At 48.8% G+C, this 19,764-nt stretch overlaps 1 protein-coding gene across 1 annotated transcript in view; it reads left to right on the forward strand.

Annotated features, from left to right (window-relative positions):
• Window positions 1-19,764, forward strand: part of LOC144137919 (uncharacterized) — a 510,196-nt gene that overhangs the window by 227,114 nt on the left and 263,318 nt on the right. Inside the window, exons 4-7 of the mRNA XM_077669938.1 lie at window positions 3,309-3,454; window positions 6,922-7,017; window positions 8,171-8,301; window positions 10,704-10,812. Coding sequence (XP_077526064.1) covers window positions 3,309-3,454; window positions 6,922-7,017; window positions 8,171-8,301; window positions 10,704-10,812 — 482 coding nt within the window. The remainder of the gene's footprint in view (window positions 1-3,308; window positions 3,455-6,921; window positions 7,018-8,170; window positions 8,302-10,703; window positions 10,813-19,764) is intronic.

Below are 19,764 nucleotides of genomic sequence, written 5' to 3' on the forward strand. Positions count from 1 at the left end.
GGCTGGACGAATTTGACACGGCGGACTGCTCCGAGGGTTGCGAAATATAAATGGCTTGTTTCCTGAAATTGCCTGCCACCCCAGCGTAGAGAGATGACTGTGTCGTTAGCGGCCATCGTGACGTCTTTCCAGTTTGTGTTAAATGGGATACCAGAACTGCTTAAAGGGGCCCTGAAAGGCATTTTGAGCACACTAAAAGAACTAGCGCAACCGTTAGATTGGGTCGTCAACGTCCTCTGTGCCAAGTATTACTCTTGTACGCGCAGCGGAAAGCTCACACTTTTGTTGCAAAGTTTGTCGCTTTTTTCTCACCCTTTCCTTCGTGTTTTTGGACGCCGCCATCTTCACATGTCTACATCATCGATTCCCAGATGTTCGTCATGAGCTAGACATCCTGCTATTGGGCGGCTTTTTCACGCACTTCCGGCAAAGAGATGAGTCGTCTGCTCAGCGTCGGCTCGCCGGCTGATCTGCCAGCGGAGTGCTTGGGCATTTTACGACAAACGAAACAAGTGTAAAACAAACGCTTAACCATTTGTATTGAATGCAACACGGCCATAACACGACATGGATATTCTGTTACCTGAGTAGGTTCCATAAAGAAAGCGTTGAAGCCCCGTGGCACATCTTTCGTGCAATCGCAGAAAACGCCCTGAGCCGAATGCCCTGGTTTGACGCATACATTTTATTCAACTTCAAAACAATCCAGAGATGCGTTTCTAACGAACACAACGTCACAACATGCGTTGAAAGTCTGAACCACGATTGACAGAGGATGGGTTGCCTCCTGCCCGTCGTAAATTCGGTACTCACCTCGCGCGCGGTTTGCGGGGACGAACAGCAAGTCACTTAACTCTGGCGCACAAGCCGATGGCTTTTAGCCACGCACACTGCACATACCCCATGCGAGGTTGAGTCGTACGTCGCACGAGAAAGATAATCCAGACCATGGGAAGCACTATCCACCCGCAGAAGCACAACGTCGCATTTCATCGCGAAACAAAGGCGTCCACAACACACACACACCATCGCCTCCTGTAATGCCAAACGCATCTCGCACTTCCCAATGGGAGTGAGTGGTACGCCTGCAGTTCCCACATGTCGCGAAGTGGGGCCCCAAGCTGAACCGGGATCACGCAACCGTAACTGACTTCTGGAGCGGTTTGTGCCTTGTTACCAAGGCAACCGATGTTTGAGATTGTCAAAGAAATGGCGCTCGCTCCAGCGCTAGAAAGCTCGGAGCCGCGACGGAGCATGTTTTGCCAACGTTGCCGCTCTCCACCACGCGTCGCCCCAAGCTGAACTGGTCACATGATTGAAGCGTTTTGTGCACGGGTTCTGTATCGATTTAATATGACTTCTTCACATGCCGCCGGCAGGAATTACCACCGCCGCAAAATAAGACCCGGCACCAGCGGGGCCACATCTGATACGGCGCTTTTTGGATAAACAGTGCGCGGTGCATCAAGGGAACGAGCGCACGACCCTCCTTGTGCGGCTGCGAGTTCGCCGCCGATAAAAAGTCATGTGCCGCCAGCAACGTACACCGCGAAACGGCAAGGCCAGGCCGCCGCGTACATGCGGCCAGATTTTTCGTTCGCTTTTCCAGCCTTGAGCGGATTGTGTCAACAAAGCTTGCCCGTAGCAGACGACAATAGCGGAAGTACGTCACCTCTGCGGAGCGCAGCATCATGGGAGGCAAGTCTTGCGCGCCGTCAACAGCGGAGAGTAAGTCGAAAGGAGGAGGAAACGCGGAGCGACGATAATGCGCGGTTTTTGATTTACGATTTCTCAGCTAATACTCATCGCTCTAACATAATTCTTGCGGGAGGAGATTGCAAATACATTGCTTTATTTGGGTACATGTACATCCATGCATCGGCGGAAGGTATTTCAGGACCCCTTTAATTAAAGAAACAGTAATGCGGTCACTGACAAAGAAAAAAAGTACAAAGACCTTTGTACTTTTAATACTTTTTTTACTTGTTAAGTTGCCGCATTACGGTTTCTTCGTACAATGCCGGCCCAGATGAACTCTCGTCAAACCCTTGACTGCTAGTAGGGCTACTGCTTAAAGATGATCATCCCCAATCTCACAGCGGATTGTGTAAAACTCAAGTGAGCCCCTGAACGCAGTGTGCCAACGCAGCACCGAAAGTAGTTTACACAGTCCGACCACACTTGCAGCGTGTATTGCTCCCACAATTTTTTTCACTTGACGCGTCTTGCCCGACGCCTGAGTGCAGAGTATCGGAATAATAAATTGGCTCACCAACTGAGGCAGGTGTTGCGTGAGTGACAGTTCCACGCGAAAGGCGTAACGAATTCATGACCCGCAAGCTTCAAAACCATCGTGTACCAGTACGAGAAGTTTTGCTAATAGAGTGGTGAGCTGGGCAAGTTGGCATGGCGTCATTCTGGGCAACAGCCCGAAAAAAGACGTGGACGAAGGGAACGAACATGACGAGCGCTCGTCCTGTCCGTTCCCTTCGTCCACGTCTTTTTTCGCGCTGTTGCCCAGAAAGTTTTGCAAATACCTATCGATGTTCCTAAAGGCCCAGTTTTGTTCTTTTTGAAGTATATCACTCCTGTAATGAAATAAATAAACAAAAACACCGGACCATTTTCGATAACGTGAAACCTGGGGAGGGGCGAATCATGCAGCGCACAAGTGTATTCTTGGCGCCTTGTCGTTTTTACCCACGGGGATGAAACCGTTGAGGGTAGGGGGGGGGGGGGTACAGGTATACGGCTTTGCTGTAAAAGTCTCGTGTCTTTGAAGCACGAAGCGTTCTATCGCGAGGCGTTGGAAAGCGACTGTCCAGGTGTTTTTGTGCCGTGACTACGTGAAACGACGACAAAGACAGGAGACGCCGACAGCCCGAGCCCCTACGGGCTTAGCACCTAAAAGCAGACCAGATGCACGTTTTCGTTTATCTAGCTTTCACCAAATGGCGCTGGCTGTCTAGCAAGCGAGACTTTTATGTCTAATTCAGTAGGACGGACATATTTTTGAAATAAGCAAGCTAGCCGTTGTGAACATTTGGGCCCGATGGTTCCTAGGCCCCATAGTAGGTCATGAGGTAGGAAGTGCCGTAGGAATGTTAACAGATGGGTCCCCCTTAACGTTTCGCCTTAGCATTGAAGGACGCTGGCCTTACTAAGCGGGGCCACTGCGTGGGGTTCTGCCCAGCCTATAGTTCTTGCCTAGCGCGGTCGCCTTTGATGCCGCCCAGAACTAACGCTAGCGTTCTGACTGTCGTATACCGCTAACGTCGACGTATGCCGTTTGCTCTCTCTCTCTGCAGGCATGCGTCCACTGCACTACGCCTCGTGGCAGGGCCAGGCCGAGCCCGTTGCGCTGCTGCTCGAGTACAACTCGTCGGTGAACGATGTCTCCAACATGGGCGACACACCGCTCCACCTGGCGGCGCAGCACGGACACGTGCTCGTGGTGGGTGTCTCCGTTTCGAAATTGACGCGGGAGAATCGATTTGGTGAAGTGGACTTTGGCTGGCCACGTAGTGAGACGAAACGACAAACGGTGTACTACCAGGATAGCAGGGTGGATACCGAGAGACAGGTCTAGGGCAATGGGAAGACCAATAACTCGATAGAGCGACGATGTAAGGAAATTCGGGGGCGAAGAATGGACTCGAGCAGCGCAGGACAGGGGCGGTTGGAGGTCGATAGGAGGGGAGGCGTTTGTCCTCCAGCGGAGCTGAGTAGGCTGTTGTCGATGATGATGATAATTCCATCCTTGAGGGAAGGGCAGGGGGCGCTGTTGACGTAGGAGACGTGTACTTCTAAAGCATTCCTTCGGAGGAAGCTTTCAGTGAAGAAGAGATATGTTGTCTTCATATTTGAGCAGAAGCGCTGTAGGCGGCGAACACCGCGCGCGATGATAATAGCCAGCTCGGAAATCCCCGCATCAAAATACTGCCACAGAATTTGCCCTTTAGGGGAGGAGGGTAAAGCTTATTATACGCCTCGAGCGCGGCCTGTAGGGGCGCCACTGAAGTCCCCCTAGCGGCCCGTTTCGAAAGCAGGCGTGGGAGTCCCCGGCCCGCTCCCCCCTGTCGCCGTTGCTTTTGGGGCTCGTTCAAAACAGCGATTTACCATTTGTCCGCGTTCGAAATACCGAATAACGTGGAGCAGGCACTCTGTTTGCAAGCGTGGTGTGTTCACGAGGGTATAAACGTTTATGACGCGATCTTAGTGAGATCTATGTGAGCGCCGGGCGTGTGTCACAGGCCGGCGTCCCGAAGCCAGCATTTGCATATGCAGCTGATTGCAATTCCGCTGCCCTGAAATTTAGTGACAGTGTCTCCGTAAGCAGTGTTTCCTCCGATGGTCATGTTGCGACCATAAACACTATGATGTAAATCGACTTTGTGCACTTACAAAATCCTGTGGAGCACTCATACCTGACAGCACGCAAGTTACGCCTGCCAATATCACATATCAGATATTGATCAGTACCATGAACAAGCCAATGCGGCATAAATTTCACAAATATTGTACCAAAGAAGTACGATGGATAATGTAAAATTACACTCCGGAGTCAGCACACCACGACAAAATTATGCTGGGTCGTCTTGTCCCGAGGTGAGCGCTCGCAAAGGTTCATTTGTTACATTTATCCTCCACGAGAAGCGCGAAGATGGGCTTAATCCGCGTCCGTGACCAAACTCTTCTTCGAAACATATGACACAGAAAGACTGCAGAATCTAGCATAAACCGAAATCAGAGACCCTCACCAGATACGACACTCTTCCAACGAGCCCGTGTGTACGAGATTTCGGCGCACGTTAAGGATCTCCAGGTGGTCAAAATTAATCCGGAGCCCTCCACTACGGCGTGCCTCATCGTCTCCGTTGCGTCGGCGCGTTAAACCCTGCAATCAATCAATCAACTACTCCAACGACACCTCGTATCGCTTGTGAATTCCTACCCTGTATTCTTCAAAAAAGGCGTCCGCCGAGTGGTCAGCCGTTCGTTGAAGGCGAAAAAAAACGAAAAGTGAACACGCAGCTTGTGTGTGTGATTACAAAACGTTCATTCGTTGATTTCGCTCCGCATTTGTAAACGACAGTTGAGCGTCCTCCTCCTTACCCCCCCCATGTCTAGCGAAATATCAGTGCATTTCGCATCTAGTTGGTCTGGTGAACACTACCTTGCTCAAACAAACGTCTTTAGCATTTCAGAAGCTGCACTCGGTTTTTTTATTCCCGTACTGCTATACTATTTATTCCTGACTTCCAGACCATTCATTTTCCCGTGGTTTCATTACATATACCTTGGTTCTTACTATAAGGCATGAGTGGGCACATATCTGACAATGCACAGCCTTTGAGTGTACTTAACATTTTCGCGTGGCTTACATTCCCATAAAAGGCACAAGTTTTTGTCAGCTATCGGGTTATCACATCCCCGAAACATATTTTTCTACGACGTACATATTCGAAGCAAAGCCGCATTTGTTGTCTGCGCTGCAAAACGAACCAACCTCTTACAGTGCCAATATCAGGTCTAAACGAGGCGACAATAAATAGAATTCACTTGTGCTGACGTGTTCGAAGGTGACAGCAGTGATATGCTGCTGCCGTCGCCGAGGGCCGCAAGAGCGGCCAAGAAGCGCGCAGAACCGCCTCCTCGAGTAGCTGTTGGCGCAAGAGCACTCTGCCAAGACGCAGCTGTTTTTTTTAAAGTGCCCTAAACGTGCAGTTAGCTTACAGACGTCACCATAACAAGTTGTTTAGTGCGCGGAAAGGCAAAGAGAAGCGAAAGAGAACCAAAACACTGCATGACCACCTATCAGCCACGCAGTGCTAATCCCGCAAACGCCGCGGAGAAGCGGCGGCAGGCGGCGCAGCGATCGCGAATCTCGAGGCGTATAGGGCCAGTGAAGGGGACAGATGGCAAGTTAAGACGCAGCGTTTCTTTGCGTACTTGGCAGAAAGTGGTTGTGACGCCGACAACTCGTCGGACATTACTCGTGTTCATGAAGAAGTGCGTACAAAAGGTGTTGATCAGTGCAGTATTTCGTTAGAACATATCTCACCTCATTGTTTTTGTTTCGTGACAGTTACAGGAGAACTGGCATATGTTGCGAGCATGTAATGGATAATCTGGATAGTTTTTACCCGTTCGAGCATTTTACCTCCGGGGTATTAAAGGAATAGACAACCGATTTTTGTGGAGTGTATGTCCGCCAGTTCATATGAAATCCAGCGTTTTATATAGTGGGGTAACCGCAAGGAATTTCCGAATAAACAGGCGGAAATAATTTTAATTTTGCACTAAAATTTCTGAGTCTAAGGTGGCACCATGTTTCTACTAAGGTGGCGCCAATAATTTCTAAGGTGGCGCCATTTAGTGTCGAAACGCAACATTAACGTACGTGTCCAAACAACTGCGTTTGTTGCAATGCGTGATTCAAAAGCCGCATGAATGGGGAGGAAAGGTTACACATTGGGCCTCCTCGATTATCAGTCCCGGATCGTCCACGGACTGCCCAAGACGCGATCAGGCGCTCGGTTTTCCCATGTATTCCTATGGGGCTTCCGGTCCGGGGGCAGTCCTCGGACTGCCCGCGGACCGTCCAGGAATGGTAAATCGAGGAGGCCCATTATTGTTGTTTTAGCCGGGGACAAGTTTTTAAATACCACTTTTCATATCACGTGCAGTTGAAAGTATGTTGCCGCATGGCTGATTGTCATGGTTTGCCTGCATTCCTTGTAGCGGGACACGTGTGACTGGTAGATCTAAATATTCTGTTTTCAAAAGTTGTAGGGCGCTATCAGCAAACTCCTTTCGGTTTAAGGTGTTTGAAGTATATTAAAAAAAATTGATTGTCTGTTCGTTTAAATGTGAATTACATTTAACGTGCGAAATGCGTTGCCATGTTCCCGCGGGCAGATCGAGAAGCTGCTCAGCTACCACGCCAACCCGTTGGTTCGAAACTGCGAGCACAAGACCCCGCTGGACCTGGCGTGCGAGTTCGGCAGGCAGAGGGTGCGTATACGGCCGCCTTTTTGCCGCACCAGAGAACACTTGGTTTCAATTATGCACATTTTTACGTTCAAGCGTTTAGTGCTCCGTCTGTGAAATCGGAGAGATAAAGTCTGAAGCCTCCTCAGTTGAAAGAAACGTCAAGAAAAAATTCTGTAGTTTGCCGTATTTTCGCTTGTCGTAATGTCGTCTTGACGTGTTCTTGTCGTGTCGGGATTCGGATGTTTTGTCGTGTGTCGTATTCGGGTCCTGATTTTGATGTTCCGCCGTGCCGAATTTTTGTCTCGTGATCCCGATGTTCCATCAGTAGTTGCGCGTGGTTTGAATGTCATTGCCCAATGTGAAGAGTAACGCAAATGGCAGTTCTGTTGTGGCTACAGGATAGTTTGTCGCTGGGAAAATTGACCTTGTCGTTACGACAGAAATATGTGTCGCAACAACAGATGGCTTTGTCGGAACAACCGGACTTCTGTTGTCACAACAAAGTTTTTTTCTGTCGTACGACAGGAATTCCTGTTAGGCTTTTGCGGTATTCCTGTTGTGATTTCAGACTGGGTCCGTGCTTCAACTTCGGAGGAGCGCGCTGCTATACAGTGAACTAGAATATTCTAATTCACTATAGCGCTGCGGAGCTGGGACTCATCTTCCCTGCCTCCCCGGCAGATCCCCACGTGGATTAGTGAAGGCTGCGTACTCGAGGCATGCACGCCGTCAATACCGTGCCTGTGCAGTTGCGTTGACAGAAATACGGCCACCGTAGTGTAACTGCTGCCTTCTGAAACACCCTGTCGGAGAAACGGTTCTGCGCATGCGCAGAACCGTTTCTGCGATAGAAACGGTTCTGCGTCAGAACCGCAGAAACTGGTTCTGCACATGCGCATGTATACCGGGTACGGTACCGGGACAGTTTTCCCGCTATGCTATCACTATCTAACATCCCGTGCCATGTAGGAATGATGCTACGAATGTGCTGCTTGCGATGGAATGCACTACGGGGCCACTTGCGCCGAAACGGTGCCTTTAATTTTCGTTCCACAAAACCGCAGCTCTTTAAGGAAACTCTTAATCTCAGTCGTGTAATTTTCGCTCGCGAGGCGCTGGTTTCCCGTGTCCGAGCCCGTGTAACGACGTGTCGTCTTCCGGGATCGTGTCTCAGGCGGTGGAGGTGCTCCTTCGCAACGCCAGGTGTCGCCAGCTGCTCTCCGAGAGCAGGCAGGACACGTTGGACAATGAACGAACCACGTGCCTCCACCTGGCGGCCAGAAATGGACACACGCACATCATCAGGTACGTACAGTTGTTGGGTGCGATGTGTTCTCGCAGCCGTGTACCACATGCACGCCGACATGCTCAGTCCCAAATTTTAAGTGCCGCGATAAATGTTACAGGCATATACCAGAGACAGCTGTTCTGCGCACTGTCTCGTCGGATATTATAAGGAACGACCATTTCAGAATTTCTTGATTGTGGCAAAGAAGGAAAAGGGTGTCAGTGGTCATGAAGCACATGACCCATTGCACGTTAGAGCACAAAACTGCCGTCACGTCAATGAATACACATGATGTGGAGTCGGCGGTGAGCAGACGATAACACCACCGCCAACAGCTACGCCAGTGCGATGGCATCACATGTTACGTGATCCGAGTTTGGGAATACAAGCTAACATCGCAGAACCGGCATAGTTTCACTTTAATGGATGTCGCTGCAATATAGCGCACCGTAGAAACGATAAACGCACTAAACGATTTGCCTTGTGCCAACATGCTTAAAGGAGCCATGAAGAGAAAACACAAGTTTGGTTCATTCGAAAGATTGCCTCGTTAGAACCATAACGACACCACTTATAACGCAAACTTCGCTCAAATAAGCTACATAATTAGGAAAAACGGGAATGGTCATGCGACCCACCAGCTCATTTCCCGCAACAGAACCTATGCCGTCACATGGGCTAAGCTCTGCGATTGGCGGAGGCCGGCAAAAGCAAACGCATGTTAGGCAGGGCTTACAGTTTGCATAGCGAGCTAAATGCCCGTGAAACATACTGCGCATTCTTTTTATGACAAAGAACGGTGGAGTAAACGGTTGAAGTTCCGAACGAGCACACAAGCGTGTGCGCCAATGCGTACGAAACAACCGCCTGGCCGAGCTCGACATCTCGCCGTCGCGCAGACGAATTTTCGGGTTCGAGGCGCTCTGACCTTGGAGGAAAAATGCCGTAAACACCGCGCATTGACGCTCGTATCTTTCTGGTCGAAGCAGAGAGCTCGCGCGAACGGCTTTCCATACACGACACCGGCCAACTGGCATAAGCGATACTGCTACTGAAGTTGAACTATTATTAACCGTAATAAAAATACGGCACATACGTACCAGTCTGTATTCGTCCGTGGCGACGGCGCTGACGAGGCAGCGGTGCCGACGGCAGGGCGTTCGTCTGTTGTGGCTATCGCGGAATGGTCGCTTTCCCGTCCACCGCGTATCCCACAACTCTTGCCGCTCGTGCACTTAGAAGCGTTGAGCGTTCAAGTGGTGTGAGGTTGTTAAATGCAAGCCCGAGCTCCTCGGCGAGAGTTTTGTTCTCCGGATCAGGCGATTCCATGACTAGGGCTGCGGGTGCACTAGGTTTTACTAGCATTTTTAAAATGGCCGCCGTCTCGGTCGACTCCCGCGTGTGGGTGCTATATGGAGTCGACATACTAAGTATCTGTTTCATGGACCGGCCCGTGTGACACCATTGCTCACGTCACCAAATGTACAATTTTAGCGGGAGATTTAAAATTTTGGCTTAAATTGCCTTATTTCTCAGTGAATAAAGCATCATTTGCTTCCGGGAAAGCGCTTGGGGTACTATGAAACACCTAATCTTTCGAATAAAACAAACTTTTGTTTTCTCTTCATGGCTCCTTTAAACCTGTGCTCTGCAAACACTGCAAAACACCAAAAAAAGAAACAAACATTTCCAGTTGAGGAAGCGACCGTGCAGTCGGTAATGCTGCTCCAGAAAACCGCAGTAATATTATAACAAATGTTCTCACGCGTTCGCTAAGATAAGCATTTCAAAACATTCCCGGGCCTGGCCACCTGGTGAGGGGCGAAGCATGCGGTTTATAAGTGTATTCTTGGCGCCTTGGCGTTTTCGCCAGCGAAGATGAAACCGTTGGGGGGTAGAGGTATACAGCTTTGCTGTAAAAGTTTCGTTTTTTATATAGAAGCACGAAGCGTTCTAGCGCGAGGAGTAAACGAGTGTTCCAGTGCTCATCTAGCACACGTTACGTTCTAGCGCGAGGCGTAAACGGGTGTCCCGGTCTCTTAGTACCGCGACTACATGAGACGATGGTTGCGACGACGACGACATGAGACGCCGACATACCTAGCCCCTAAGGGGCTTCGCCCCTAAAAGTGTTTCTCGGAGCGTATTGCGTACCGCATTGAAGACCGTTGCCGCCCATTTCCTGATGCTCCACAGTGCTTAGCGTCAAAATATCAGCGCGTCCGTGCGTGCCAAGTTCAATTGTAATATATGTAGACCGATTTCTTCGTCCTGGGAGCAACCATTCGATCATGGGGCAGTGTCAGCGTCGATTTGATTGGCGTACCGACAGGACGACCTTGCTGCGCATGTGCCAGCACTAGTCCAGAACATGCCAAGTGTATTGTTATCCATGTTGAATGGACGAAAACGTCTATAGGTCCCTGCTGGCTTCCGGCGCCGACATCAACCGGTCGACGTTGCGGGGCACGGCGCTTCACGAAGCCGCCATGCACGGGAAGCTGGACGCCGTACGGCTGCTGCTCCAGGTGAGGTGTACAGCAGGTCTTTGCATTCCCCTGCATTGTTTATTAAAGAAGCCGTGAAAATGAAATTCAAGTTTGTGCAATAAATATACAGCCAGTGCATACTTAGGTGATGGCATACGGAGCTGAGACTCGGCACATTAGTAAACACCTAGAAGGCAGGCAAACTCCACCACCACCACCACCACCACGACCACCACCATCATCATCATCATCATCACCACCAGCAGCAGCAGCAGCCTATCTCCGCCCACTGCAGGGCAAAGGCCTCTCCCATGGATTTCCAGTCATCCCGGTCCTGTGCTAACTGCGACCAATTTATCCCCGCGAACTTCTTTATCTCATCTGCCCATCTAACTTTCTGCCGCCTCCTGCCACTCTTGCCTTCTCTAGGGATCCACCCTCCTACCCTTAATGACCAGCGGTTATCTTGCCTTCGCATTAGTACATGCCCTGCCCAAACCTATTCTTCTTAATTTCTTCTAGTATGTCCTTAACACGTGTTTGTTTTCTGACCCACTCCGCTCTCTTCTTGTCTCTTAATGTTACACCTATCATCTTCCGTTCCATCGCTCGCCGAGTCGTCCTCAATTTAAGTTGAACCTTCTTACTGAGCCTCCAAGTTTCTGCCCCGTAGGTGAGTACCGGCAGGCAAACTTGGGTAGACTCAACGGGTAATGGAACGAATAATGACAGGAATAGCACTTAGGGGCAAGAAACGAGCTTCCCGGATCAGGGAACAAACTAGAGTAGATGACGTCATAGTTCGAATAAAGAAAAAATCCGGGGCCATCTCCACTAGCGTGAAACCTGGGGAGGGGCGAAGCATGCAGTGTAAAAGTGTATTCTTGGCGTCTTTGCCAACGGAGATGAAGCCGTTGGGGGGTAGAGGTATACAGATTTGCTGTAAAAGTCTTGTGTCTTTGAAGCACGAAGCTCTCTAGCGCGAGGCGTAAACGAGTTTCCCGGTGTTTTAGACCGTGACTACATGAGACGCCGACAGCCCTAGCCCATAAGGGGCGTCGGCTTTAAAACGGACAACCACAGTAAGAGGTGACGGGCACAAGCACTAACTTCCAACCGAGCTTTGTTTAAAAATGCCGCGAATTTAAACAGTCATGCGGGACATTATCATACTCAACAACGAAAAGAAAAGAAACAAGGCATCGTGTAATTCGCACACAAAATAAATCGCACAAAGATGCAACGTTAGAGGAGGCAGCAAGAAGCGTCGACTAAGGTGGAACCTAGTTTCGCAAGATATTATAGAGTACCGTCACTGAGGCGCGCAAGTGAGCAACGGTGGCCATTTTGGTGTGTATCAGTGTTGCCAGATTCCCGCTTCGGCGTCACTGCTAACTTTGACGAGGTCACTGCTAACTTTGACATTTGTAAACAACACTGCCGAAGACGCAGCAACACGGCCGCTTTGGACACACTTCTGCAGCTGAAATGCTGTAACATGCGTTATCTCTGATTTGCCTTCGGAACGACGTTAAGCAGGGAGGACAAGCTGAGAGTGCCACAGTTGAACGACAGAAAACGCATAAACAACAAAACTGCGGCGCCCATGAACCGTCGCAGTGTAAACAAATGTCACGTGATGCGACGAACTGACCAATGGTCATGGCGTCGGCACGGGACAATAGGATAAAAGAGTTCCGATACTCTGTAACTTTATCTAGTGACACTAGTGAAACCCATCCCCCTTTCAGATAGCCAATCCCCTTATCAGACAAGGCCACGGAGGGGTTTTTTTTTGTTTGCGCTACAAGACGTCATGGATCAGCGATAACAACCGGCCCAAACCCAAACTGTGCTAAACTTACTGTCGATTTCTCTATGACGTCACGGGATTCTGTTTGTGTGATTGGTGGACACCGATAAGCTACCGCGACGATCACTTTAATACTAGGTCTCTTTTTTTTGCCTGCTCAGAGCAGCTCTGAGCAGTTCCAGGCAGCCCAAAACTGCTCCCGCCATAGATGTTCTATGGGCAAATAAAATACGGAGCTGCTTGGAGCTGCTCAGAGCTGCTTTGAGCAGGCAAAAAAAAAAGAGACCAACTGTCGTGCAGCTATCACACTGATAGCTACGTTTTAAGGGTTCCCTTTATTGCGTCACCTCTGACGTCGTGTAGCGGGAAATTTGAAAGTGGCTTGGTGGACTAGCACGTCTTCAAGGGGTCAACAGCGCACTTAGACCAGGAAACTCAACAAATAAAATACAGGACAAAGCGCTTTGTCTTGTTTTTTTTTTCTTTCTTGAGTGCCCTCGTCTATGTGCGCCGTTAATCCCTATGAAATGTGAAAGCTTTTCTTTATTTTTAGCGTTTTTTTGGGTTAAAGAACGTCTTTTAACGCCGTAACAGAGCAGAGTGAGTTACCAAAGGCTAGTTCTTTCAAGTTAATCAGAGTTGTGTTTCGTGTTTATGGCCCCTTTAAGTACTAGTGTATTCTTGTCTGAGGCACGATGTGAGGTGGACGGCAGCCGCCGCCAACGCGAACGAAGCCCCACCCCTGCGTCACGTGCCGCTGTCAAACGGGTCTGTAGTCACCGGAAGCTGGATAGGTGTACAGTGTGTACTTTTGTGGGCGTAATGGCGGAGTACAATGCGAGCAGGTTAACAAACGGCGTGTTTCTTTCTTTCTGTCTTTTTCTTTTATTTGTCATCGCCACGCGAGAGTGTGCTTCGCAGAGCCGACGCTTTGTGGAACTTGGGACAGCTGCTGTGCTGGGAGTCGACTCCCACAACTTTCTCTTGTATACGGTGACACCTGGGCGAGGAAAGTGAAGCGCAGCGACGATCTCATCGCTGCTTCTGGCGGTGCCTCCCGAAGCTCGCAGTGCTCGCGAAAGCGGTCATTAGAGGCGTATCACGCCGCCAACGTGCGTCCCAAAGGTCACCTGGGCGGCGCAGCTTGGCGGTGTCATTGTCTTTTCGAGAAGAACCCGCTCCCGCCCTGGACGCACTTCGCGACGGTCTGCAGCGTTTCCGTGGGAGTCACTGCGCTTCTTTTGAGCGTAATCAGGCTGTTGTATGATCTTCAGCCGTCGCCCAAGGCGACGTAATCGTTGTTTTTCGAGGTACTACAGCTCTAGTGGATGTCATCCGTGCAATTGCATCTTCCCAAGAAAAATATCCCGGGCCATCTCCACTAACGTCAAACCTGGGGAGCGGTGAAGCATGCAGTGTATGAGTGTATTCTTCGTGTCTTGGCGTTTTTGCCAACGGAGATTAAACAGTTGGCGGGTATAGGTAAATAGCTTTGCTGTAAAAGTGTCTGGTCGTTGAAACCCGAAGCGCTCCAGTGCGAGGCGTAAACGAGTGTTCCGGTGTTTTTTTTTTTTTTAGTACGCTTTACGGAGCGCTCCAGCGCGAGGCGTAAACGACTGTCCCAATGTTTTTTTTTTAGTACGCGTTACGTTCTAGCGCGAGGCGTAAACGAGTTTCCAGGTGTTTTAGTTCCGTGACTATACATGAGACGAACGACGATTACGACGACGACAGACGCCAACAGCCCCACCCCCTAAGGGGCTTCGCCCCTAAAAAATGTTTATTTTTTTGTTTTAGTCATCTTACATCAATGTGGCGGCAGGTTTAAGCAGCTTTACCGCCCTTAGCGGCATCCGTCTTGGGAAAACAACACTGTTCGATCTCGGCCCCGGTGGCCGCTTTTCAGGTGGAGGCGAAAAGCAAAAGCGACCGTGGGTCGAGATATCAGCGCACATTATTAAATCCCCATGCAGGTGGTCAGAGTTATTCCGTAAGGGCCCTCCACTACGGCGCGCCTCACAGCCCAGCACACTAAACTTTCTTACACCCTTTTTGGCCGAAAAGGGTGTAAAAAGCTTTTCATGGCGCACACCTCTAAAAGGTGTTTTGGCTAAAAAAGGGTGTAAGGAGGAAAAAAGGGTGTTCGCGAGAACAACCCGAAAAAAGGGTGTGGGCAGCGCATCCACGCGTCCCAATGTGGATCGGCCAAGCGCGCAGGATGACATGCAAAGGCATTCATCGTGAATTAGTCACACTTGGATTACAAATGAATTGAACGAGAAAACCAACGGGATGCATGGGGGTCCATGCATCCATACTTGTTCATGGGGTCCATGCGAGTCCATACTTACTTAGAAATAAATCTACTCTTGCTTTTCGTGCTTTTATAGCCAGCAGAGGAAAGCCTTCCGATAGAGTCGGTGGGCTTGTCGCAAAAATCGGATATTTTAGCCCTGATTTTGGAATGTTGCATTTTAATGTGAGCATATATAAGTCAACATGTGGTTTTTGCAAAAAAAAAAAAAAAAAAACTTTTTAATCGTAAGGTAGTTATTATGCTCAATAAGTCAGAATTTTAGTAAATATAAACACCCATTCCACATCATTTCAACACCTCCCTTTTCGGCCAAAAGGGTAGGAAAAAGTCTAGTGTGAGGTGTAGCTTCGGCACTTTGAACCCTGCAATCGATCAAATCAAAACAAACACTCACTCACAGAGGGTAGGCGGAACAAAGGCGCTAATCCGCCCAAGGGACAACACGTGACACCTGTGTCTTCTCTCGTCTCTATGCGCAGCATACGTTAGCGCTGGTTTTCCAAAATTGGAACGTAGCAAATTGTAACGTACCAACTCGTAAACTCTGCGTGGTATCAGTTATAGCATTGTATTACAGTCTAGTCCACTTATAACACTATCCAAGTGCCAAGGAAATCCCATCGTTATAACCGATAATTGTTATAAGCGGGTTGCGAAATAAAAAGATGGAAAAGAGCTCAAAACATTTTATTCGCACGCCAACAAGGTCGTACTACTAATAATTTGCGGAAAAGAGGCCATAGTCGGTCACCTTTGTTTGCCGCGTGTGAAGCTAGCGCAAATCTTTTCCAAGGGTATCTATAGGTGCTTCACCTAGCTAAAGTAAATGTCCTTGGCGGAGACAAAGTCCCCGAGGGACTGTGTCACTAATCGGGCCTCCTACGAAGACATTACCTCAGCAGGCTGCGAAACCACGCCATTAGAGCCGTCACTCTTGCACGTTTGGTGAACAGTATAACCGGATTCAATCGTTATATCCGATATCGTGGCACTGGAGCATTGTAATAAGCGGTTTATTTTACCATATAAAGAATACAAAAGTTGACGGTACATAGCTGTTAATCGTTATATCCGATATATTGTTGTAAACGGTATCGTTATAATTGGACTCGACTATATAAAAAACTACGTATAACGTGCTAGTGTTCAAAGGCCGCCAGAGGAGCTGCTGCTGTTGCAAACCCACGCATAACCAGTGGAGTTTTAAAATGCGCCAGTAAAGAATTGTCGCTGCTGAAATTAGCGCTTTGAACTTCTCAATCGCCCTCTCACCAGTTCGTCGTCAGGTATGCAAATTGCGTATTTTAAAGGGTCCATGGAGACAAAATACAAGTTTGGGTCATTAAAAAAAATCCCAGCCCGTCTCCACTAACGTGAAACCTGGGGAGGAGTGAACCATGCCGCGTACAAGTTTATTCTTGGCGCCTTGGCGTGTTTGCCCACGGAGAGGAAACCGTTGGGGGGGGGGGGGGGTAGAGGTGTACAGCTTTGCTGTAAAAGTCTCGTGTCTTTGAAGCACGAAGCTCTCTATCGCGAGGCGTAAACGAGTTTCCCGGTGTTTTAGTACCGTGACTACATGAGGCGACGATTACGACGACGACGTCAAAAGACGCCAACAGCCCCAGTCCCTATGAGGGTGCTATACCCCGGTAACAATGGTATTAATTTTATCGCAACCTTCAAACAAATAATGCAGATATTACGGAAAACAGATGGAGTGCGACTCCCTGGCCACTTTCTGGCAACGTTTCTATGACGTCACAGAGCACATTTTTTTCTAAGCCACATGAAAGGGCATCACTTAAAACATCTTAACCCGAATCGGTTTTGCTCATACGTAGCGCCTTATAACTTTTGAAATTGGAATTTTTATTATCTGCCGGCCATACATATCCCGCAAAAAGGAATGCTGGCAACCATGGAAGTAAACCGTGCGGCATGTGAGATTAAATAGCGGTTTAAAAACTTTCCCCCGGCTAAAACAACAATAATGGGCCGTCTTTCCTATTCCTTATGCAGTTTTTGAGTCACGCGTTGAGATCGACGGAGCTGTTTGGACACGCAACGTAGCTTCACGTTACGCGTCACCACGTTTCAGACTTCGTAAATTTTAGTGCAAAATTAAAATTATTTCCTCCTGTTTGTTCCTTGCGGTTACCTCAGTATATAAAATGCTGGATTTCATATGCGCTAAATGACATGCACTCCACAAAAATCGGTTGTCTGTTCTTTAAGAGTCCCTGCTGTTACAGTTCTCGGTCACTCCGAAGCGTATCTTTTGGTGCTTCGGTAAGGTACGCAAGTTTTAGCCGGACCCTTTTCAATCTCGGATGTCAGAAACCCGTGGCGCGCTTGACCCAGTTTCGGAAGCGCGCCGCCAGATGGCGCGCTGGACGGCAGCCCGGCTCAGTCTTTTTCTTTTCGCGCTTCGGGCGGGGCGGGGCGTCGCCTGCTTGGCATAGCGGACGGGAGGTGGCGTCTTTGTGGCGCCCACAGGTTGCCATGTGTTCTTGTCTTTTCTAGCCGGTGCATTGCAGCGCGGCTTGTCTTCCCGGGTTGTACCGCGCTTCACGGCACGCGAGATTAATTTGCTCATTTGGGTCGGGTCAGAGGACGCGAGAATCGGGGGATGTGTATGCCCACATCGCCACGGTCGCGGAAGCTTTGTAAAGATTAACAAGATTTTAGAGGCGCGCCCTATGTATGGCCCGAGTACGACGCGCAGACCGGTCGGCACGTTAGTCGAGCGCGTTGCGCTCGTTTTGTTCTTGCCTCGGTGTTTATGTCGTGCTCATTATTTCGGCAATCTATTTTTTTGCGCTAAGCCTCGCACGCACGTGGCGACTGAGGAGTGCGTATGATATCAGCGCCGTGATACCTTTACGGAATGGACGCAGAGTTGCCTTTAATTGATTATCGATAGAATCAAAAGAGGCATGTGTTACCGTCGATAAAAGGGTGTGATTTCATCTGCACCAGCTTGGCAAATAAAGATTTATTCATCATCATCATTATTGTACTTACCAGTGCGACCTTGAACTTTGTTATCTTAAAGTCGGGTTTGTTTTCTCGACCTGAGAATTTTCTCAGGACTCGAATCTTCTTTTTTTCTTTAATAAAACACTGTGAAACTTTTTTGTGCGTGACAGTAATGCACTTTATCGGCTCAGTACGTTTATTTTTAATGTTTGATGTAAACTGCGCCGATCGAGTGACTCGTACGGCTGCGTTTTGTCGTAATAGCTTTTAACTGCTGGGCACATTACACTGTAAAACGATTTGCACCTTTTTTGTCTATAACTAACACACTTTCAGAAAATAAGGAAAACACCCTTTTAAAATAGTAATTAACGATAGAACACCCCTTAAAATGCTGTATTGTATTTTTGCAGGGGTGTTATAAACGAGAAAACATCTTTAAAGGGTGTTTTTTTTCTCGCTAAGGTGTAAAGGTGTTAGCTATAGAGTGATTTACACCCTCAAGGTGTAAACCATTCTACAGTGTAGTCTCTATAAACACAGACATTGTGTCTGTATGTTTTTTGCACTGAGTAGCAGTGCCCAGGCTCCTAGCCGAGTATAGTGCGCAGCCTCAAAATGCGTGGTCTGGCAGCTCGTGGGGTAATAACCTTAATAACCGCAACCTTGCTTATTGCAACGTATGCAAATCACGCTGCTTACCTGATGTTTAATTTCATGCACGTACACGCGTGCACATACATGCAAATAGGAACGGTCATTCCTGCATGTTCACTGCAGCGCGTCGAAATGCGTGGTATACAGTGTCGTATGTTTGGATGGGGATGAAGCTATTATGCATGCGAATGGCTTTGAGAATAAGCGGAAACCAAGAAGAGCAATTGCGGAGGCCACCAGAGCAAATGGGTTGCATTCTCGGACGTAATTACTGAATTGCTTGGTTTGCGTTATGATCGCGCAGCATGCCATTATTGGCTTCCCAAACAAAGAATACCGTCCATTGCGACCTTCGTCCCCTCCCGTCTTGTTTCAAGCTGGAATTCTTGCAAAGTGTAGTGCGTCACACTTTGGTTACCTCGCCTCGTTCGTGAAATGTTTCCTTGCGTGCCCGTAAATTTAGGGTGTTAGTTTAATTTTATAACTCTGCACCTGACCCTGTTATTGCCGTAAGTGCGGTGAAAAAGGGCCGAACCATTCGGGCGGGTTATTTAACGAAGATGTTTGGATTTTATTAGGTTGCACACATTTACAAAGCAAAAAGTCCGGCAACATCAAAACACTTTGTACCGAAAGCGTTAATGTCCTGTTGAACGCCTAAGGCACACCCGTCGCGGTGGCTTAGTGGCTAAGGCGTTGTGCTGTTGAGCTCAAGGACTCGGGTTCGATTACCGGCCGCGGAAAGCGAACCCGCGTCGAAAGAAATCGAAAGCGAAAACGCCCGTGTTTTCGAGGTTTAGGCGCACGTTAAATATTCCCAGGTGGTCAGAATTAATGCGGAGCCCTCCACTACAGCGCGCCTCATAGCCAGGTATAGCGTCGGCGCGTTAAACCTATCAATCAATCAATCAATCAATCAATCAATCAATCAATCAATCAATCAATCAATCAATCAATCAATCAATCAATCAATCAATCAATCAACGTTTAATACACCTTGATTATGGAATTTCCGGCGGTGCCTTCTCTCTAAAACACGATTTCTGCTCGTGGACGTCTTTTGGCACTGGGAACGCTTGCGGGGCATAAATATAAAGCTATAGGAGTGAATGGCTTCCCTGTACAATTGCCCCAATGAATTGTTTTAGCCGCATCTTGTACAGCGCCTGCTCGTTCCCTTGGAAAAGAAAATGCTTCGTCCTGATACTTGCGCGTTCTTCTGGCG

Source organism: Haemaphysalis longicornis, unplaced genomic scaffold, assembly GCF_048455015.1.
Source record: "Haemaphysalis longicornis isolate Haplotype H1 unplaced genomic scaffold, Haemaphysalis longicornis Haplotype H1 scaffold_5, whole genome shotgun sequence".
In the NCBI taxonomy this organism is placed as follows: Eukaryota; Metazoa; Arthropoda; class Arachnida; order Ixodida; family Ixodidae; genus Haemaphysalis; species Haemaphysalis longicornis.